The 23,481-nt window shown below is 33.6% G+C and overlaps 3 protein-coding genes across 3 annotated transcripts; all 3 read left to right on the top strand.

The window, feature by feature from the left end:
* Positions 1-9,053: 9,053 nt before the first annotated feature.
* On the top strand, positions 9,054-11,263 carry LOC123922319 (UPF0481 protein At3g47200-like). Its single transcript, XM_045975044.1, has 2 exons — positions 9,054-9,614; positions 10,430-11,263. The coding sequence occupies exons 1-2, from the start codon at positions 9,054-9,056 to the stop codon at positions 11,261-11,263; spliced, it is 1,395 nt and encodes a 464-aa protein (XP_045831000.1).
* Positions 11,264-12,077: 814 nt separating this feature from the next.
* LOC123923569 (UPF0481 protein At3g47200-like) lies at positions 12,078-14,098 on the top strand. The gene is made up of 3 exons (XM_045976263.1): positions 12,078-12,698; positions 12,976-13,357; positions 13,498-14,098. Exons 1-3 carry the CDS (start codon positions 12,123-12,125, stop codon positions 13,923-13,925), a joined length of 1,386 nt encoding a protein of 461 aa, XP_045832219.1. The 5' UTR covers positions 12,078-12,122; the 3' UTR covers positions 13,926-14,098.
* Positions 14,099-15,868: 1,770 nt separating this feature from the next.
* On the top strand, positions 15,869-20,049 carry LOC123923796. Its single transcript, XM_045976530.1, has 3 exons — positions 15,869-16,162; positions 17,453-18,757; positions 19,571-20,049. The coding sequence occupies exons 1-3, from the start codon at positions 15,980-15,982 to the stop codon at positions 19,796-19,798; spliced, it is 1,716 nt and encodes a 571-aa protein (XP_045832486.1). The 5' UTR covers positions 15,869-15,979; the 3' UTR covers positions 19,799-20,049.
* The last annotated feature ends 3,432 nt before the right edge of the window (positions 20,050-23,481 follow it).

Here is a 23,481-nt window from a genome sequence, read left to right as displayed (position 1 = left end):
TGTCAATTATTCTAAGTTATAATTTTTTTCCTTTGATCTTTAGTCTTCAAACTCTTTTGCATGTTAATTCTTTCATAAATTCTTCTTTTTGACCATGCAATACTTCTAAAATCTAACTAAAACACTATGAAATTGCATTAAAATTAACAAATGACTGACTGTCATCATAAACCTTGATTTAATATATTATGCACCAGAGACGGAACTAGATACTGATGAAAAGGGACGGTCGCCACCCTTCATATATATATATATATATATATATATATATATATATATATATATATATATATATATATATATATATATATATATATATATATGGGGGCTGCTAATTTAGACCCAGTTGGGTCTAAATTAGCAAGGTGCACCTTTTGAGTTGGACAAAAATACCCTTTCTTTTTTTTTAAAAAAAAAAATATATATATTGGCTCTGATCCAGTGTCGCGCGCCTACCGCAGGACCACTGTAAGACCCCGATATTTTACACGGATTTTATTTTGGAATATTTTATCGTTGTCGAAATTAAATTATTATATTTTATAATTTATTGGGTTAGAATATATTATTTTATAATATGGTCAAATGTATTTGTTTTAATTAGAAGGAAAAATAAATTACATGTATCGATAGTAAAAGAATTATACGTGGAGGCATATATATAATATAATGAGAATTTAGTAAGCAGTATATTTAGCTAGCAAAGGATTAAAATAGGTCCCTATATCATATGTACTGCAACGTGAAGATATATATAGCAACCGCACTACTATTTTACTTCTTGGTTAATTTTTAATATATTAAATAATATAGTATGGATAGGAATGGAATACAATATAGATAAGTGGTGGTTAGATGAAATAAGCAGGTTTGGGTTGAGAAACAAATAACAACTTATTTTCCCTAGTTGCACGATGACAATATCACTTTCCACTATACTAGTACTAGTATAATGCCCATTTATTTAGGAAGAAGTTAGTGTGAGGATTAATACCTATATAAGTAACTATCGGTTCTCTCTCACTTCCATTATTCCTTCCCTTGCCGGTTCTATACGCTTAGAAAATAGAAAAAAAATTAAGAGACAATGAAACTTTAAAATTAGAGATTTAATGGCCAAAGAGGGATGAGCAGAAGATCAACTAAGAATTAACAAATAGGTTTTGTCAGCAAGTGTGAGCTTATATTGAAGCATATGTTGATTAGGAGTTGCTGCTATTAAGGTTAGAGGGTCCTCCGTTGCTTGTTTATTTTAATTATACATATGTCTATGTGATCTTTATGGTGTGTGTAAATGATATATGAATTCTGGTGATGCATAGTTTATTTCCTTGTTGTTAATGTGATTTATTATGTCTTCTGATTTGGTGATTGGGGTTAGCAACGGTGTCTTTGGTTGGTGATTGGGGTTATCATTGGGGAGGTCTTGTCTCTAAAATCGGTGTTAGAACAAGACTGTTTTGATTAATTGCTCGGCGGAGTAATTTTTGGTGTGACTAACTTAGTGGTGATAGGGCATTCATTTCCTTTTTGGTGTGGTTTGGAATAATACCCAACGGTGGGGTACCGAACCATAATACCCAACGGTGGGGTATTGTGTCCAATGGTGGGACACTGTCCAATGGTGGGACAATTTACTCTGCGGAGCGGTGATATCCGGATCATATAGGGTGCATTAAAATATCTAATCTTTAGGATTTGGTGAAACATCAGAGAGTGTAACTATGGTGTCGTGTGGTAAGTGATTGATAACTACTTATTTTATTATTGGTAATTTATGAGTTTTCCATATGTATATATGCATGCTTAATTGATGTTTTCCTATGTTTTGGAGCGACCCTCATGTATAAATTTGGCCAGGTTACTAATCCAGTAAATCAGAGTTGCGCAGCGAGAGCGTAGTGACGTGTAGTTGAGGCTCGGAGATTCGTGGACATTGGTGTTAGCCTTGTCGAGAGAGATTCTCACAAGTGTATCAGAGTTATGACCAGCAATAGGATATGTTTTGGGTAGTAATAGGTCAAGAGTCTTGGTGTAGAATTTTATTTTGAGTTGAAGATAAATTCAATATTTTGTAATTACTATATTCTTAATTGTTAATTTCGAGAGATCTATGATTTTAATGTTTCATATTTAGTAATATAAGTTTATTTTATTCTTTTAAAAATAAAAATGTTAACTGTTTTGGTTAAAATTTTATCAATTAATGTTCCAAAAATCCGGGATGTTACAGTTGGTATCAGACCACCGTTACAGACCGTTGATTTCCATCAGACGGCCAAGAGATGATCTCATCATGGCTGTCGGATCAATCAGACAGTCCAGATCATCCATCTCCATGATAAGCCAGCGCGTGCACCACACTAGATCTGCGCCTGGAGAGAGAAAATTTCATTTTAAAAAAGCAGGACACGTGTCAACTGCTGGGTGGTTGGCGTGTTTTTTTTTTCATTTAATACTTTAAACTCAATTATTTCGTTGTAAATTAATTTTTTATTTTTTTATTTTTATACCAAAATTCATAATTTTTTTTTGTCTACAAATAGAGACTTGGTTCGTTTGATTTGGACACAAAAAAAAAAACTCAATTTTTCACTACCTTTAATTATCTTTATATAATACTGTGAAACCATTTAGCTGGTAGAATGGTTTCACAGTATAACTCTCTGAAACCATTTTATTGGTAGAATGGTTTCAGTGAGTAATTTCTTAATTGTTTGCTTCTGAAACCATTCTGAAACCATTTAGCTGGTACAATGGTTTCAGAGCGTTGTACTTTGAAACCATTTCACTGATAGAATGGTTTCAGGGGATTTGATTTTTAATTGTTTGCTTCTGAAACCATTTTACTGCTAGAATGGTTTCACAGTATAACTCTCTGAAACCATTCTTCCAGCTAAATGGTTTCAGAAGCAAACAATAGTATTTAATTACCGTTTTATCTCATTTAATTAACGAAAAATAGTTTCAGGTCTCAAAAAATTTCATAAAATATACCAAAAATTCCAGAATATTATCTAATATTTTATTAGAAACAAATAAAAAAACAATTGGTTTCAGAGTACAAATCTATGAAATTATTATTATTATTTGTTAAATGGTTTTAAATAATCAGCGGAATTTGTGAAAATAATTTCATGACTTGAACTAGGGAGAGTGAGGTACATAAGAGGGTTCTAAATAATTCATAGTACTTTACATAAAATTTTGGAATTTTTTTATGGAATTATAATATTTTTAATTACCTTTTTACTCATTTAATTAACTAAAAATAGTTTCGGGTCTCCAAAAATTTCATACAATATACCAAAATTTCCAGAATATTATCTACTATTTTATTATGAAAAACTAAAAAAAAAATAGAGCCTCCCTGAGGCCGCACGCGCCCCCACGCGCCGCCGGTGAGAGTGGGCGTGGGCGACGCGCACTGTTCATCGTCCCTCCCACCCGTTTTATGCAGAATTTCCTACTAGGCCGGCCTATTTAAGTTAACATGAATAATATTTTTATTACGATTATTATTTATATATTAAAATTTATACCTTGATTAAATTATAAATCTATTAACTTTTTAAGTAATTTAAGTTTATTAATCTACATTAGTTTTTAACATATATAAATGTATTATTATAAAGTAGAATTGAAATATGATGACATATATAGTCAAATTCTTTAAAATATCAAATGGAACATTATTTTATTAGTTCATAGGTATATTTCAAAATAAATATAATTATTTATTTAAATATGTTCATATGAAATAGGTTTTTAAACAGGCTAACAGGCCACATCAGACTTTCAAAAGGTCAGACTCAGGCCTAGAATTTAAGCCTATGATAGGCCACAGGCCAGGCTCAGACCTTCAATTTTTTGACAGGCCAGGCTCAGGCTTGGCAAAGCCTAGCTCGGCCTAGCCTATTCCCACCTCTATGCAGAAACGGGTCGTGCGACCCGGTTTTTGACCCGGTTCGATCTCCCTCAATACTCAACGAAACTCGACGTTCCTTATATGGATTTTGATCGTTTTTCAATTTTACAAAGGTTTCCGGTATTAGTTTTTGAAATCGGCGTTCGATTCGCACGTAAAATGAGGTCGAAATTTGGAAGAAATTTAAAAAATGAAATAGTTGTTCTATTGTTTCAAAAAAAAAAAAAAGGGTATTTTTATGATGCAAATTACATACATGCCCCAGTTGCTCTATTGTTTCAAAAAAAAAAAAAAATGGGTATTTTTGTCCAACTCAAAAGGTGCACCTTGCTAACTTAGACCTAACTAGGGTCTAAGTTAGAAAACCCCTATATATATATATATATATAGGGGTTTTCTAACTTAGACCCTAGTTAGGTCTAAGTTAGCAAGGTGCACCTTTTCAATTGGACCAAAATACCCATTCTTTTTAATTAATTAACCAAAATACCCATTAGTAAACGCAGATTCAGTGTCGCGCGCGTACCGAAGGACCATTGTTACAGACCGTTGATTTCCATCAGACAGCCAAGATCTGATCTCATCAAGACTGTCTGATCAATCAGACAGCCCAGATCATCCTGATCCATCAGATTCCAGCGCCTGCGCCACACTGGATTACAACCTGGAGAGAGAAAAATTTGCTTTTTAAAAGTAGGACACGTGTCACACAATGGTTGGCTGAGCGTGATTTTTGTTCATTTAATACTTTGAACTCAATTATTTCGTTGTAAATTAATTTTTTATTTTTTTATTTTTATACCAAAATTCATAATTTTTTTTTGTCTACAAATAGAGACTTGGTTCGTTTGATTTGGACACCGAAAAAAAAATGCAATTATTCACTACCTTAATCTCATTTTTTGTCTACTAAATACGTTACTTGTGTGTTGTAATTTAACACGCACCACTCAACCAACTCACTGAAACCATTATACCAGGAAAATAGTAGATAATATTCTGGAACTTTTGGTATATTTTATGAAATTTTTGGAGACCTAAAACTATTTTTAGTTAATTAAATGAGATAAAACGGTAATTAAAAACTAATGTTTGCTTCTGAAACCATTTTACTGGTAGAATGGTTGCACATAGTTATATTCTGAAACCATTTTACTGGTAGAATGGTTTCAATGAGTAATTTATTAATTGTGTTTGCTTCTGAAACCATTTATCTGGTACAATGGTTTCAGAGAGTTGTAATCTGAAACCATTTTGCTGGTAGAATGGTTTCAGTAAGTTGATTATTAGTTATTTGCTTCTGAAACCATTTAGCTTGTAGAATGGTTGCACATAGTTGTATTCTGAAACCATTTTACTGGTAGAATGGTTTCAGTGAGTAATTTATTAATTGTGTTTGCTTCTGAAACCATTTATCTGGTACAATGGTTTCAGAGAGTTGTAATCTGAAACCATTTTGCTGGTAGAATGGTTTCAGTGAGTTGATGTAAGGTAGTGAAAAATGAGATTAAGGTAGTGAAAAATTGCGTTTTTTTTTCGGTGTCCAAATCAAACGAACCAAGTCTCTATTTGTAGAGAAAAAAAAATTATGAATTTTGGTATAAAAAAAATAAATAAAAAATTAATTTACAACGAAATAATTGAGTTCAAAATATTAAATGAACAAAAATCACGCCCAGCCAACCATTGTGTGACACGTGTCCTACTTTTAAAAAGCAAATTTTTCTCTCTCCAGGTTGTAATCCAGTGTGGCGCAGGCGCTGGAATCTGATGGATCAGGATGATCTGGGTTGTCTGATTGATCAGACAGTCTTGATGAGATCAGAGCTTGGCTGTCTGATGGAAATCAACGGTCTGTAACCATGGTCCTTCGGCACGCGCGCGACACTGGATCCGCGTCCATTGATGGTAATTTGGTTAATTAATTAAAAAGAATGGGTATTTTGGTCCAACTGAAAAGGTGCACCTTGCTAACTTAGACCCAACTGGGTCTAAGTTAGCAGCCCCCATATATATATATATATATATATATATATATATATATATATATATATATATATATTACCTACTACACTATCCTTATACATACATATATATCGCCACCCTGCCATTAATTTTTTTTATTATATAGTTTGCCACCCTTCTCATTGTCCACTCATTCTTTTATAGAGAGGTTATAAAATAATACTACTATATTTGTTACTTATTTTAATTTAACCCCTAACCAGTAAATAAATAATCAACTTGTTCACCGAGTCTATTCCTAAGTAGTTTAGTTTCTTTTAGAAAAACAGAGTATATTTAACTTAATAAAATAGTAGTCCTCGATACTTTTATTTGGTTTTCAGTTTTTACCACCAGTATCCGGGTCACTGAACCTTCTAATGTAGTTTGGAGGTTTATTTCAATGTTAATACATTAATTAGACAGACATATTTATCATGCTAGTCAAGGGTTAGTTAACATAAAATTTGAGAAACATAAAATTTTGATGGCTGTATGCTTTTTTATTTTTTAGGATATATGTTATTTTTAGTGCATGGATATATGTTTTTTATTTGTCATTAAACTAAGGTGTATGCAATTATAAAATAATAGATGTTAGTTATGGTTGATGTTATTTATTAAGTGTTATATTTTCGTTACCCTCGATGATTTTTTGTTCCGTCCCTATTATGCACCAAGTCCATTTGCATCCAACCACCCTTAGTATCACATCCACCTACAACCGTCAAAATGTTTTCCACCTTCTTTAATATCTTGCATCCAATTACCATAAAATTCTTAGGTAACATCGCAAGTTTCACGATAACATCTTTAGTCCTCCAGAGCGATCATATTCGTCCTCGTGAAGATCACTTGCCACCAACTACCTTTAGAATAAAAAAATGGAAAGAAAAGAAGAAGAATAAAAAAAGTACCATCACCACGTGATCATACAGAAGCATTTTCTTGCAGTTCCTTAATAAAGACAATTCCCTTCCGTTCTAATTATAAGAGAAATTTTATTTTGTAGATTTATTGAAAAATTAATATATTTAAACTATATTATAGTTTAGATACATTAACATTCCAATAAACTTAAAAAGTAAAAATTCTCTTATAATTAGGACTAGAAGGAGTAGCAGTTATTACTTACTCTATTCGGACACAAATATAAAAAAAAATTATTTTTTAGATTTAATGAATAATAAATATATCTGAACTATAAAATGATTTTTTTTTTATATTTGTGTCCAGAGAGTAATTAAGATAAAGCTGCTGATTCAATATACAAAACAAAAAGATAAAGCTATGCTTTGCTTTCCGCATTTTAGTTTAAAATCATCTTAGCAATAATCAATCAATAATTTATTATTTATGTATTTATACTTGTTCACAATAATCACATTGGTTTAGACTTGCAATCGATCAATAATAAATATTTTTTGGCATCATCAATCAATAATTTATGTATTTAATATTTATTTATACTTGTTCCATCCCTTATATAAGATTAATTAAAGGCTAATGACAAGCTTAATCAGATATGATCTTTTCATACATAATAGAGATGATAAGAGTATCTTCAAAGATGATATCATTTGCGTATTATATATTACTAATAAGTGGTCCCTACAATGTCATGCAATATTTATGTAACTGATATATATTTTGCTCCAATGGTGATACCACTTTGGGCATCATACATTATTAACAAGTGGTCTATTTTATATTTATGTTTTAACTGAAATTAATGATATTAAATTGATGATACGGTACCTTATTTACCATATCATCGATTTTGATACGCTCTATATATGTCACATTATGAAACTTCAATGATAAAAACATTAAGGTATGAATCATTAACCTATAATACATTCTTTGATACTCTTATTAGAGATGCTTTAAGGACTGTAAAGAGGTACGTAAGGAATTGAAGGATATATAAAATCTAAGATATATTTCTTTGCACTTTTTTGAAAGTAATAATTATTTAATTTTCTATAAAAAGAATATTATTCCAGTTTTTTTTTTTGGTAAAGTAATATAAAAAGAAGATTCCTCCATTGATAGTTTTACAGCTTATGAGGTGAATATTTTATTGGCTTAAATATGTTAATAGTCCCTGTAATTGTAACAAATTTTGGTATTAATCCCTGCAATTATTTTTGTTTGGTTCAAGTCCCTGCAGTTTGTAAAAAATTTGCTCTAAGTCCCTGCTTTGAGTGTGACGTTAAAAAAAACGTTAAAATTAATGGAGTGCACGTGGCCCAATTATTTCACGCCACGTGGCACAGTAAAAGTTAATATTTTTTTGCTATTCCCCTTTTTCCTGACCGGGAATACGGCGACGCAACAGAAGAAGCATAAGAGAAGCTTGCTTGAATTATGACTTTAGGAGGAGCTTGCTTGAATTTATAATTCTAGTTCTCACAAAATGAATTTAGTTAAGAGATCCAATTAGTATCAGATGAGTCCTGAATTATAGCTAGTGCCACCGTTATAAAACCTCCTGCTGGCGACTTCGCCGTCGCGTTCCATTCGCTGCAGAATAACCCGTCGGGAATTTGGATCAACGATGAGGAAGACATTGCGGGGTGGGGATGATGAAGGTTTTGGAGAGAAGAAGATGGAGGGTGAATGTTTTGGAAAGAAGATGAAGGTTGAAGGTTCAGGAATGAAGAAGATATTGATATTTGTTTTTCTTCATTTCCATTTTTTTTTTACACAATAATAAAACAAATTTTGAAAAAAGGAAATAGCAAAAAAAATTAACTTTTACTGTGCCATGTGGCGTGAAATAATTGGGACACGTGGCACTCTAATAGTTTTAACTTTTTTTTAACGTCACACTCACGGCAGGGACTTAAAGCAAATTTTTTACAAACTGCAGGGACTTGAACCAAACAAAAATAATTGCAGGGACTAATACCAAAATTTGTTACAATTAGAGGGACTATTAACATATTTAAGCCTATTTTATTTTAGCTTTAATTTCAGATAAGATTCTGAATATTATATGTTACTATCAACTTATTTAGCATGTAGCTAGCTAAAGCTAATTAAGTAGTATATATATGTTAAATCATGAAGAGAGACCCAACATATTAGGCATATATCTATATATATGGAAATAGAAATGAAGTGGATGGATGAAATCAATGAGGATATCAACAACAATGGTCATGATGAGAAGGAACAATGGAGGAAGCATTCAATTTACAAAATACCCTCCCAAGTCACGGATTTGAACAAAAAAGCCTACAAACCACGGGCAATTTCCTTTGGTCCTTACCATTATGGAGAGGAGAGTTTAAAGGCTATGGAAGCACAAAAGCAAAGAGCCCTTGTTCATTTCTTAAAGAGGTGTAAAAAACCTATTGAATTTCTCTTCCAATGTATGGATCAAGTGGCTGACGAGTTGAAAGACTCGTACATGCCACTTGATACTAATTGGAAAAATGACACATTGAAATTCCTTCGAATGATGATTCTTGATGGTTGTTTTATTTTGGAGATTTTGAGAGTCAATGATCTTGAAATTTCGGTTGTCGACTATGATGAGAATGATATTGTGTTTGGCAAACACGGGAAACTACATGTGTTGCCATATGTCAAGCGTGATATGCTCATGCTTGAGAATCAGATACCTATGAAGGTTCTACATATATTGACTAAGGTTGAAACCGGGGTTGATGAGGTAATATTAATGGTCCATTTTTTGTTTGTTTAGTTATAACTTATAAGATTATTGACCAAATGATCTATACTTAAATATAAATGTAGCTAACATTTTATAATTATTTAAATAATATTGTTTTACGGAAAATATTACTCCTCCTTTCTAAAATAAATGTCATGATTTCACTACGTGAAGTATTCAAAAAATCTACTTTGACATAATTTTTTACTAATATGTAAAGACCAAATGTTAGTGTAGAAGATATTGATAAATAATTTTCTACAAATATGTAAAGACCAAATTTTAGTGTAAAGATAGCAATAAAATGTTAAGAGTCCCACATCGGTTGAGAGATGGTCTGACTAAGTGTTTATATATTAGAGGCAATCCTCACCTTACAAGCCGGTTTTGTAAGGATGAGTTAGGTCTCGATATTCGTAAGATGGTATCAGAGCCTCTCCACGATCCGTTGGGCCACCTGTTATCAGGTTTCCGCTATCGGACCACCTACCGTTTATATCCACGCACAAAGCCCTATAGTGCTGGGCGTGAGGGGGTGTGTTAAGAGTCCCACATCGGTTGAGAGATGACCTGACTAAGTGTTTATATATTAGAGGCAATCCTCACCTTACAAGCCGGTTTTGTAAGGATGAGTTAGGCCCAATACTCAATTCTAAGAAAAGTTCTTACTTTTTGTTGTTTTAACATGTGAAATATTGTATATGTTATACAAATCCTATTTTTGCGTTTATAGCTATATATATATATAAATGTTGGTTGATATGTTGATTGATTATTCTAATTAAAGCTAGAGTTTATATGAAACATTGCAGGAAGATGATTATGAGTTAAACACGAAAATCATAAAGTTGTTAAACCCAATATTCATAGAAGATACCTCCTCGAACGAGAAAATCAAAGAGTTGGGGAAATGCATGCATGTCTTGGACTTGTATAGAAAGAGTCTAATACTAGAAGAACCAAGCTACCCACCACCACCACCCAAGCCCCAAAAAGGCAAAGAAAATTGTTTATGTTTAGAGGCAGGAGAAATAGATCATATCATTCGATCCGCAATCGAGCTCCAAGAGGCTGGAATACGTTTCAAAAAAAGCAAAACAAGGAGTCTAAAAGATTTCTCCTTCAATCGGGGTGTTCTTTGGCTCCCGGCCTTGAAATTAGACGATGGCACAGAATACATGTTCCTTAACCTCATTGCCTTCGAGCGTATCCACGTTGGTGCAGGTAATGAGATAACATCGTTTATATTCTTAATGGACACTATCATCGACAGTGCTATGGATGTTCCAATTCTTAGCCGAAGTGGGATCCTGATCAATGCTCTTGGGAATGACAAAGTTGTTGCCAAATTGTTCAACTCGATGTCCAAAGAAATCCCAGTAGAACGAGGTGGACATCTTGATATTGTGCGGAATAGTATGAATCACTATTGTAAGAAACCGTGGAAAAATTGGCGTGCTAGTCTCATTCATACTTATTTTAGGAACCCTTGGGCTATAGTGTCGCTTGTTGCTGCTATCTTTCTTTTTGCTCTTACTATCATTCAAACTATATACACGGTTCGCCAATTTTATCAAAACCCAAACCCAATTCCAAGCCCGACTAAGTCACCTAGTTTTCCGGTTACTCCGAGGCGTCGTCCATAATTAATGACACCATGCCCTACAATTTATCCAACTACCTAGCCAGCTTGTAATTTCTCTTCTTTACTAATTTGATCTATATTTCTAATTTGCTTTCATTTTGAATACTAATTTAATGTATTTGACACTAGATTTGTCATTGTAACTTTATATCAAATTGTTGTTCTCACTAAACATTGGATTGACAAACAAGTGACCCCATTCCCATGCATGAAATTATTTTCAATTTTCTTTTTATTTATAGAACTTGTTTCTCTGCAAATTAAAGGGAGAAAACGTTGTTCCTACTAATTTGCTTTCATTTGATGTTTGATTTGTCATTGTTACTTTATATGGAACCGTTGTTCCTACTAATAAATAAATTGGATTGATAAACAAGTGACACCCTATAACCATATGCATCATTATTGTCACATAAACATATTGAGTTCGTTAATCCATCAAATCAAATACGATGGGAAAAAAATTTCTTTGCTTTACGCATGTTATTTTTATAATCATCTTAATTAACCTTCAAGTTTGGTGCTTCACATTGGTTTAGACAGGCTTAGATTCTTTTCTTTATACAGATAGTAGAAGAATAGGGATACTATACAATAAGAAATTTATGGAAGTAAGGAATTTATGATATATAAAATACAATATATATTTCTTTACATATATTAAGTTATTTATACTTAGTAAAAAGAATATTCCAATTATACATTGATAGTCTTACACCTTATGACATGAATATTTTATTTTTGCTTTCAAATATACATAAGATAAGATTCTAAAGATATAGTAACATTTGTTAATCCTAGCAAGTAAATATATATGATGCATGACTAATTAATCTATAACACATTAGCTAGGCATATACATGGAATTAGAAATGAAATGGGTGGAGCAAATCAATGAGGAAATAAGGAGCAATAGTCCATCAATATATGATGAGATGGAACTATGGAAGAAACATTCAATTTACAAAATACCCTTAAGAGTAACTTCACTAAACAAAAAGGCCTACAAACCACAAGCAATTTCATTTGGCCCTTACCATTATGGGGAGGAGAATTTAAAGGCTATGGAAGAACACAAGCATAGAGCCCTTGTTCATTTTTTAAAGAGATGTGAAAAACCCATTGAGTTATTATTCCAACAAATGGACCAAGTGGCTCAAGAGTTGAGAGACTCGTACAAGCCACTCGATCCAATTTGGATATCGGATACACCAAAGTTTGTTCAAACGATGATTCTTGATGGTTGTTTTATTTTGGAGATTTTGAGAGCTAATGATGGTGTTTTGGATGATTACGCCGAGAATGATCCTGTATTTGGTGAACATGGAAAATTTTATGTGTTGCCATATATTAAACGTGACATGCTTATGCTTGAAAATCAAATACCTATGATGGTTTTACATACATTGATCAAGGTTGAAACCGGCATGGAGAAGGTAATTGATAGTCAATTTTGAATGCGCATATTTATATTTTTTTTTCTCTCCTTTTTCTCCTTTGATGATTTTTATTCGAACAAAAAGTAGATAAAGTTTTATTACAAAATTATTCCATCACAAAATATAAAAACTAATATTTCAGCCAACTTTATTTTTTTAGACAAATAACCACTTGCAATCAACTTTATACAATTGAATTATTGAACATCATTAACAATCTTAATAACTCGCAATAATATATCAAATGATTTTAAATTTCTTTATAAACTTACAGGAAGATGATCATGAGATGTTAAACGAGAAAATCGTGAAGTTATTAAATCCAAGCACACCAATAATCCAAAGCTTAGGAAAATGCATGCACATATTAGACGTGTTTAGAAAAAGCTTAATTCAACTAGGACCAAGTCACCAAACACGCATGCCAAAAGCAACAAAAAGAAATTGGTTAACTTTAGAGGCAGGAGAAGAGATTATTCGATCTGCAGTTGAGCTTCATGAGGCAGGAATTCGTTTCAAGCAAAGCAAAACATGGAGTCTCAAAGATGTTTCATTTGATCGAGGTGTTCTTAGGCTTCCAACATTGGTTATAGATGACACTACTGAGTATATGCTTCTTAATCTCATTGCCTTGGAGCGTCTCCACGTAGGAGCAGGTAATTTATCGAAAGAGTATATCTTTAGTGTTCCGAGTTTGAATTTGGGATATCACGTTTGTGTGTGTGACTTTCATGTGATATTAACCATTTAGTTCATTCCGCCTAAAGTGATTGCTTTGTTTTCGATCCAACTGCAGGTAACGAGGTAACATCATTTATATTCTTTATGGACACAATCATCGACAGTGACATGGATGTTGCACTTCTTAACCGAAGTGGGATCATAATCAATGCTCTTGGGAGTGACAAAGTTGTTTCCAAATTATTTAACTCGTTATCGAAAGACATAACAGTGGATCGTCATGGAATACTTGATGTAGTGAGAATGAGTATGAGTGATTATTGCAAGAAACCATGGAAAAGATGGCGTGCTAATCTCATTCAAACTTATTTTAGAAATCCTTGGGCTATTGTGTCTCTTGTTGCTGCAATTTTCCTTTTTGCTCTTACTATTGTTCAAACTGTGTATTCTGTTCGTCAATTTTATCAAAGTCCAAGCCCAGGCCCAAGCCCATCAAAGTCGCCTATTTTACCGGTTACTCCAAGACCTCGCCATCTTTTATAATCATTAATGGTGTTGCCTAATTTCTTGTTTTTGCCTTTGGTTTTTATATTTGTGTGAATTTGTTATCATTTTCAATGTTTTATTTTATGTGTATTTGATTTGATGTTTGATTTGTCATTGTGAGTTTATATGGAATGGTCGAGAATGATTATGTCTACAAGAGTGTTTCATGTGAATCGACAACTACAAGTCTTATTCCATTATTAACTGAGGTTAAAACTCATACTAACAAAGTCATATAGTAACAAATAATGAATTGATCAAAGTGATATGAATTTTGGTCCCTTAAGCATGCGGTTAATTAGGAGTTCAATTTCTGGCTGATGTATATGGAGAAAATTTGAATGGGAGGAGAAAACTCACCTTAATGTCCTGTAAATTTTTCGGCGGAGATTAGTAATTGCTAACGACAATGTAAACTTTCGTATCAATATCACGCTAAAAAGAAAAAGTGAGATTGGATGTATAAATCAAACAATCCTATAATGTTCTATCATATATCAACGAATTACATTCATGATTTAAACTCATACCAACGAATTTATAGAAGAAAAAAAAATACATACCAAAGAATTACATACATGACTGTGACTTATGGACATGTGACCTCATATGATCAATTTTCTTTCTAGAAATCATTTGAGTAAGAACAGTAAAAAATGATTTTCTACAAACCACCATATTGTTTACCGATGGTTTCTTCTCGACCCCCCTCATTTCTTTTTTCTATCCCCTGAATTTCCATTTTTGTCCTTGGGGGTACTTCGGTTTATACGAACCGGATTTTTTGTCATGCTAAAAAATTTCGGTTTATATAAACCGAAATATTGTGTTCCAAATTTTTTTTCAGCTTTCCTGCATAAATTCTACATGAGACCCTCAACTTCCACAATTTATTTGAAATACTAAATGATGTCCGATTTGAGTAAACGACCACTCGTTGGAAAGCTTAGGGTGTCAAGAATACAAATATAATTTTGTTTTTAGGGTTAACTATCCAATTGGTTCAGTTTTACCAAATAATGGGTACTGGTACAGAAACATAGCATAAACTTTTCTCAAACTTGTAGGTAGATTTTCTCATACTATACTTAATGAAATTTAACAATTCCGGTGTCAATATTGTATTAAATTTTGTCTTCTTTACACTGGATTAAAAATCATTAGTATACGACTTATATTCAGAGATTTATGATAAATTTACCACAGGTATCTCTACAACATTTTGCAGAAACTTTTCTCAAACTTGTAGGTAGCTTTTCTCATACTATACTTAATGAAATTTAACAATTCCGATGTCAATCTTGTAGTAAATTTTGTCTTCTTTACACTTGATTAAAAATAATTAGCATACGACTTATATTCAGAGAGCTATGATAAATTTACCACAGGTATCTCTACAACATTTTATAGAAACTTTTCTCAACCCTGTAGGTAGATTTTCTCATACTATACTTAATGAAATTTAATAATTCCGGTGTCAATCTTGTAGTAAATTTTGTCTTCTTTACACTGGATTAAAAATCATTAGCATACGACCTATATTCAGAGAGATATGCTAAATTTACCACAGGTAGTTCTACACGAATTTTCACATAAATTTTCCTTCTTTTTGGGGGGGTATATGTTATTTCGGTTTATATAAACCGAATTTTTTTTCCATGTTTAAAAACTTCGGTTTATATAAAACGAAGTTTATTGCAAAAAAATTTCATACCGCAAGGGGCAAAATGAGATTTTTGGGGATAGAAAAGAAATGAGGGGGGTCGGAAAAGAAAAGTTCTTGTTTACCAATTAAAATTCTCTGAGAAAACAAATAAAAGTAGTGGGCTTTCATGGAAACCCCATTGGGTCAGTAGGGCCCATAAGAAAGGCCCAGATCTTTCTAGAAAGAACCAACCAACACACAACCGTATAAGATGAGGAAACAACAACTCAAACTCAAACTTGATTCATCAATTAATTAATTATTCACAAATCACAATTTCACAAAGCTCCTTTTATATTTTCGTAACCAACACGAACTCACAAACAAACACAAAGAAAAACGAACAATGGATTTTGAACTAAGAAGAGCGAGAGAAAAGATAGAGAAAGAACAGAAAGAACGAAAAGAGAAAGCGAGATTGAAACTTCAAAAAGAAAAGAAAGCGAAAGAAGAAGCTCGTATTCAAAGAGAAGCCATTGAAGCTGCTCAAAGATCTCGTCGTATTGATGCCGCTGAAGCTCAACTTAAGGTAACCTAACCTAACCTTAATCCCTTTTTTCACTCTTTCGATTTTCTTCTTATTCGATCATCATCATCATCATCATTGGATCATTTAGGTTAATTTCAAATAATTAATATTTAATTTAATAATTATTAGAATCAAAGGGGGGGAAATATTGCAAATTATTAATCAATTGATGTCGTTATGAATTATGTATAATATAAATTTTTATGAAATTATGGAAATGGAAGCATTAGGTTTTGACTGGAAGATAGTTATTGCTGTTTGCAAGTTTTGCAGGAAAAAGTAGTTATTTTTCTTTTGATTGTAAACTATATTGATGAGTCTAGTATTTAGTATAGTCATTATTACTTATTAGTTAAATGAAATGTAGAAATTAAGTTCAATTGTGTAATCATCCAATTTTTATTTTTTTTTTTCTTTTGTTGTTGTTGGCGATTCAATTTTAATTATTCTGTCCGTCTTTTGTAAGGATTATGTCAGGCAAATAAACTTGTTTCATGTCTTCGGTTTGCTCTTCTTGGGTATAGGGGATGTTAAAGAATCCATTTTTGTGTTACATTGTTGTTGATATCATCTTGTAGGAAAATGTGTGTTATGTTAACGATTATGTTCACAATAGTTCTCTAATCATGGACAATTTGATATTTTGCACATACCTGTTTATACCCTTAACTTACTTATGTGAAGCTCCTTAATATGTTTGCGGTGTTATTATTGTCAAACCTTAAGATAGCAGTTTATTAGAAATGAGTTTGTAGGTATCAAGCAACCATTTCATATAAAGGTATGAGCTGTTAGGTCTATGATGCACCCTTCAAGCAATAGCCCTTTGTGGTTGTACAAAGAATATATTGTGCCGAGATGTAATTTTTTCGGAATATTAGGGCTGTGAATGAAGCGCTGAACTCTTCACTAGTTGGCCTATAAGTATAAGATACTATGTCAGTCAAATAAACATCATCCAAAATGACTAAGCTGGCAAGTATAGATCCTTGAATGATTTCTTACTTTCTTATCTATAAGTCTGTAATAATCAGTTGCAGTATTATAACCAGCTGTTCCATTTTTTTTTTCTCTCCTATTATTCTAAGTTTAATGATATTGGAATTTGAAATATATAATCATATTAGTTAATCCTTATCCCACAGCTGATTAAGATAAACATGCCAATCTACAAATATGAATGTTTATGTACCTTTTCAGTCTATGGATGCAATCACTTCCTTTTATGCTTAGGTTATTAATGTGAGAATACTAAATGCATGATTCCTTTATTTACTTTGCTCAACTCAGGCTGATCAAGAGATGCAAGAAAACCTAATTGCTGGGAGGGGAATTGTTTTTTATCGTTTACTAGAAGCTGTACCTTATCAAGGTAGTGGAGATAAAATCAAATTGCCTCCTTCTTGTTTTACAGACTTGTCTGATCATGGTGCTCTTGATAAGGGACCAATGTACTTTCAGTTATCGTTAATTCAGAAGAATGGCTCTTCAAGCATTCAAGGTACTGATGGAGAGAAAACGGGAACCACCCATTCAGGAGTTTTAGAGTTCACTGCTGATGAAGGGTCAGTTGGTCTTCCTCCTCATGTATGGAATAATTTATTTTCTGAAACTTCTATTATAGAATCTCCAATGGTTGAAGTCCGCTATGTCTGGCTTCCAAAAGGGACTTATGCGAAAATTCAACCTGAAAGAGCAGGATTTTCTGATTTGCCAAATCATAAGGCTATCCTCGAAACAAGTCTTCGGCAGCATGCTACTCTTTCTCAAGGTGACATTTTCACTGTAAACTATGGAGAACTTGAATATAAATTAAGGGTGCTTGAGTTAAAACCTTCTTCAAGTGTATCTGTGTTAGAAACAGATATTGAAGTTGACATAGTTGATCCAATTGAAACCTCAGAACAGACTGATCAACATGTTTTAATTCCAGTTGTATTTGGGACATCACAGACCGGAACAGTAGATGAAGGAAAGTTTGTGTACTACAAATTTTCAATTGACAATGGCACCTGGGACAAAATTTTGAGTGGGAGTTCTATTATCGAGGTAAAATTAGAATCAGAGACAAATGAGGGAGACACTGATCTTTTCATTTCTAGACATCCTCTTATATTTCCTACAAGACACCAACATGAGTGGTCTTCCCATGATATTGGATCAAAGACTTTGATTCTCAGCTCTAAGGATAAAAACTTAGCTGCAGCGACTTACAGCATTGGTGTATACGGCTTTAAAGGAATGACTAAGTACAAACTATCGGTCATGATCCAGGATAACTTCAACCAAAAATTTGGTCAACAAGCATCATCTTCCATGTCATCAATGGAATTGGATACTGAACAATGTAGGAATTGCAAGCATTACATACCTACTAGGACTATTGCACTACACGAAGCTTACTGTAGCAGGCATAACGTCACCTGCCAGCATGTAGGTTGTGGAGTTGTTCTTAGAATTGAGGAGTCCAAAAATCACATTCATTGTGATAGGTGTGGTCAAGCTTTCCAACAGGCAGAATTGGAAAAGCACGTGAAAGTTTTTCACGAGCCATTTCACTGCCCTTGTGGAATAGTACTTGAGAAAGAGCAAATGGTAAGTTTCCTCTCTCACACTCTTCTTGTCTAGTATTGTTGTACTTTGTTATTTTCCCCTTTTTTTATATTTTTTTTCCCTGCTTTCTACATGTGTAATTCATTGTTTTATCTTGTTCTTTTGGTCGTAATGTCTGTCCTAATTTATATTTGACTGAGTGAGATATGTTAGAATTTGGGGATCCAGTAGCAAAAGCCTACAAACAGTTGAGTTTCCATTTTTCATTTTCTATTTTGTTACTAACAAATGTGGTGTATCTATTGTTGGCTGCTTTGTTTTGGCGGTCAGTATGCAACTCAATCATCTGAATTCATATGAAAAATGTTCAAGCCATGGTTTTCAGTATCTTACGATACATACAAGTCATAAATTTTGATAAAATTGAACCCAAATTGCTATGAATCATTACTGTATATCTATTTTGGACACAAATCCCATCATGAATTTCAAGTCATCATAGATTTATTATGATGAATCATGATTAATTTTAAGGAAACACTACCTAAATTCAGAGTTGTCAACTGCTTTTTTCTGTCATGTTTGTGTAGTCAGCTACTTTTCTTTTGACATTTAACTTTGAATCCTGAATTATTTTGATTTTCGTATATGATCAGTTTATAATTTTGTTATGTCATTCGTTTTTACTTAAAAATATTGTATTTTTATTGGTAACGTATCCTACGATTCATACTAAGATTTGATTCTTGATTTAGAAAATGTCTTCTGATTCACGGTTTGAATCTTGATTTGATAACCATGAACTATTACAAATCTGACTCAGAAATTTCAACTTTTTTATTTTATTTCTTGTAGGTGGAACATCAAGCATCAGTTTGCCCCTTGCGGCTAATTTCATGTCGGTTTTGTGGTGATATGGTTCCAGCTGGAAGTTCTGCGATGGACGTCCGTGACAGATTAAGAGGATTGTCAGAGCATGAGAGTGTTTGTGGGTCAAGGACTGCACCCTGTGATTCTTGTGGACGTTCAGTGATGTTGAAGGAGATGGACATCCACCAGATTGCTGTTCATCAAAAAGGCTAATTCTTATGTGCTCACAGCTTTAGCTTATCTTAAAAATAACTTGCGTTGTTTAGGAATGCATCTGGGGTAATCATATATAACTTAAAAGAAACATTGGTAAGTCGAAATGCTTGTTTGTATGCATGTTGAGCTTGCTGTGGATGTATGACATTGTTGATTGTCATTCAATGTGCACCAAATTATGATTCTTTGTAGAAAATGTTTCTTTCATATCTTAAAGGAACCACATGCAAGTGAGTTTGTTGTCCAAATTATAACATTTATTTTATTAGATAAATCCAATGTATTTTATCAGAAGTTGTGAAATTGTTAATGGTCAAGGCTTTAATTGGTAAATCTCCCCAAAACTCCTGATATACGTAGTATATGTATATACACATTAAACTCACCACAAGAAAGAAAAAGAAAAAAAAAACATATTCAACTATTTGTGACAAAAGGCTTTCAAGTTGGCATACTTTTTTTCATTATTTTCCTCTTTTCCTTCCTGAATAAGCCAATTTCGTCTTCCCCCCCCCCCCCCCGTCTCTTTGCCGAACCTCTGTTCAACAGTGTTAGAGAACCGATTCAATCTTTTACAATTCGCGGACAATTCACGGCCTTTTGCCGGTTAATGTTAACGGGTGATGTTCCAACTAGATGTAATGATGAAAAATTTGAGGAACAAAATGTTAGTCTATCTTGTGAACAAAAAAAAGAAAAATGTTAGTCTATCTTCACATGAAATTTTACCTAACTGTATCTATAAAATCTATGAATTAAGATCCTCCCGGTTAGTTTATCTCTTTAGTAAAAAAAGAAACAAAAATTTTAAACGACGGTTTTTAGTCTTTAGCTAGTTACCATATGAGATAATTTATCTCACCAAGTAATAATTTTTCAGGGTAGGTCCTACTTTTATATTGAATTTTGATTTTCGTCCCTATATTTTAAAATCACTCGTTTTCGTCCTCAATTAATTGTCAGTTTTGGTTTTAGTCTCAAATGTTAAGTTGACTAACGGAAGTCCACGTGGCACTACCACGTTGGATTCCGTTGACACGTGGCATCCTACGTGGACTGCCACATCATATTTTTAAATAAAAAAGGATTTTTAAAAAAAATAATAATTTTTTTAGTTACTGTTACTTTTTTTTATTTTTCAAACGCATCCCACTGTCTTTTCTACGAATGGCAAGCAGAACCTCGACTATGTTTACTGTGCTAATCATGGACAGCAGTTGATCTGTGTAAGCATGTCTGTTTATGTTTCTGTCATGGAATTTATTTATTTACTGTTTTCTTATTTGTAACTTTGTGAGGTGTCTTAGCATGTCTTATGCTATATATCTCTTTTTTAATATAATTTAGAAGCTTTTAAAAAAAAACTTCATCATCATCATCCAATGAACCCACTTGTCCGAAAAGCCCAACCGAACTAACATCCCTTTCTATCCCTTTCTATTGGATGATGATGTGTGTTAGCTCTGTTAATTACTCGGTGTTAATGAATTTTGACAAGGTTGGACCTATCTATCCTGGAAGAGGTCTTAGACAAGGCGATCTGTTGTCTCCATATCTTTTCATTTTGGCAACTGAAGGCTTAACAGCACTTATAAAACAATCTATAGCGAGAGGAGATATTCATGGTGTAAAAATTTGTAGAGGGGCACCGTTGGTGTCCCATCTTTTATTTGCTGATGACTGCTTCTTGTTTTGCAGGGCTAATATTATGGAGGCCACCCATTTAATGTCGTTACTTGATACTTACAGTGCAGCCAGTGGGCAAGAAATTAACTTGTCCAAGTCAGAGGTGTTCTTTAGCAAAAATTTGAGTAAAGCGGCACAGGAGGACCTTTCCGGTATTATGGGAGTGAAGCATGTTATGGGCATGGGCACATACCTTGGGCTACCATCGATGGTGGGGAGGAGTAAAAAAGCTACATTTGGTTATATTAAAGATAGAATTTGGAAGAAAATCAACTCATGGCGGGGGAGAGCACTATCAAAAGCGGGTAAGGATGTTATGATAAAATCAGTTTTACAGTCTATCCCATCTTATATCATGAGTGTGTACTTACTTCCGGATTCTATTATTACTGATATTGAGAGAATGCTTAACTCCTTTTGGTGGGGTGGTGGTACTAATAATAAAGGGATCCGATGGCTCGCCTGGGATAGATTGGCTAGGCCAAAATCTGAAGGAGGTTTGGGTTTCCGTAATTTTCAAGCTTTCAATATGTCAATGGTTGCAAAACAGGCTTGGAACTTTGTGGCGAAGCCGCATACATTGGTGGCTAGAATTTACAAAGCTAGGTACTTTCCTCGTTCCTCTTTATTTGATGCAAAAATTGGTGATAATCCTAGCTTTGTTTGGAGAAGTATTTGGAAGTCTCGTGATGTTCTTGTGATTGGATGTAGGTGGAAGATAGGAGATGAGAGTAAGATTAAAATTATGTCTGAACCGTGGTTACGTGGGGAGGACACTTTATGGATGCAATCTCCTCAAACTCATAGTATGTACGAATTATATGTTAATAACTTATTATTACCGAATGTGAAAAGGTGGGATATTCATAAAATTCGCTCTCTTTTTTCAGAAGCGGTGGCAGAAAATATAATTAAAACACCTTTATTTGAGGAAGTGAAAGAGGATCAGGTAGTGTGGCAATATGAGAACCATGGAGTCTACACAGTAAAATCCGGATACAGACACTACATCAAGAATAAGTCGGTGAACAATAATTATACTTTGGAAGGCGATTGGGGAGCTCTTTGGCGAAGCAGGGCACCCCCAAAGACAAAACACTTACTTTGGAGAGTGTGTCGTGATTGTCTGCCAACTCGACTCCGGTTACGGGAAAGGTATGTGCCATGTCCAAGTGAATGTGCATTGTGCGTAAATAATACGGAGGATGATTGGCACCTGTTTTTTGGATGTAGTGAGAGTAGACAAGTGTGGAATGAAGCTGGATTGGGTGGGGTTATCGATCCTAGAATACGTCAATATGATAATGTGAAAGCTGTCTTTTTTGATATTTGCAGAAACGAGACAGATGATATTGCAGGCATTGTTGCTACAATTGCTTGGAGCATATGGCATAACCGAAACAATTGGGTGTGGAACGGCGTCAAAGACACGGCGAAGGGTGTTGCGACAACTGCTGCTCATTTAATTGGAGAATGGCGTGCTGTTCATGTGATACAGCAGCAACATAGCGCGACTGCCGCTGTTTTAACACAGTCCCGCATATCTGACACAGGTGCAGCAAGCTCTCCTCCTATCATTGCTGCAGATCCTTTGCGTTGGCAGCATCCTCGCGATGGGTGGTGGAAGTGTAATGTCGATGCAAGTTTTTCACAAGCCTCCGGTCAAACGGGATGGGGTTGGTGTATCCGCAATTCACAAGGTGTGTTTGTTGCAGCAGGTACAAATATGAGTATGCATAAACTTGCTATAGTTGAAGGTGAAGCCATGGCTATCTTGGAGGCTATGCGTCAGGCCACTTCAAGAGGTTGGTCCAACATTGTGTTCGAAAGCGACTCCAAAGTTGTGGTTGATGCAATACAAGCCAATCATCATGGTATTGCAGAGTTGAGTTCTATTATTTTATCTATTAAGCTATTGTTACAATGTAATTCGAACTTTGAGATCAAGTTCACTAAGCGACAAGCGAACATGGCGGCTCACTATGTTCTTTCAC

Source organism: Trifolium pratense, linkage group LG4, assembly GCF_020283565.1.
Source record: "Trifolium pratense cultivar HEN17-A07 linkage group LG4, ARS_RC_1.1, whole genome shotgun sequence".
NCBI lineage: Eukaryota > Viridiplantae > Streptophyta > Magnoliopsida > Fabales > Fabaceae > Trifolium > Trifolium pratense.
The sequence above is the reverse complement of the archived record's forward strand: the minus strand, read 5'-3'. Positions and strand labels throughout refer to the sequence as shown.

Excerpts from the sequence above, each read along its gene's own strand:
- LOC123922319 (XM_045975044.1), top strand. The coding sequence starts at position 9,054 with ATGAAGTGGATGGATGAAATCAATGAGGATATCAACAACAATGGTCAT. Across the intron at positions 9,615-10,429 it reads TTGAAACCGGGGTTGATGAG|GAAGATGATTATGAGTTAAA; the intron begins GTAATATTAATG and ends GAAACATTGCAG.
- LOC123923569 (XM_045976263.1), top strand. The coding sequence starts at position 12,123 with ATGGAATTAGAAATGAAATGGGTGGAGCAAATCAATGAGGAAATAAGG. Across the intron at positions 12,699-12,975 it reads TTGAAACCGGCATGGAGAAG|GAAGATGATCATGAGATGTT; the intron begins GTAATTGATAGT and ends ATAAACTTACAG. Across the intron at positions 13,358-13,497 it reads GCGTCTCCACGTAGGAGCAG|GTAACGAGGTAACATCATTT; the intron begins GTAATTTATCGA and ends ATCCAACTGCAG.
- LOC123923796 (XM_045976530.1), top strand. The coding sequence starts at position 15,980 with ATGGATTTTGAACTAAGAAGAGCGAGAGAAAAGATAGAGAAAGAACAG. Across the intron at positions 16,163-17,452 it reads CCGCTGAAGCTCAACTTAAG|GCTGATCAAGAGATGCAAGA; the intron begins GTAACCTAACCT and ends TGCTCAACTCAG. Across the intron at positions 18,758-19,570 it reads TACTTGAGAAAGAGCAAATG|GTGGAACATCAAGCATCAGT; the intron begins GTAAGTTTCCTC and ends TATTTCTTGTAG.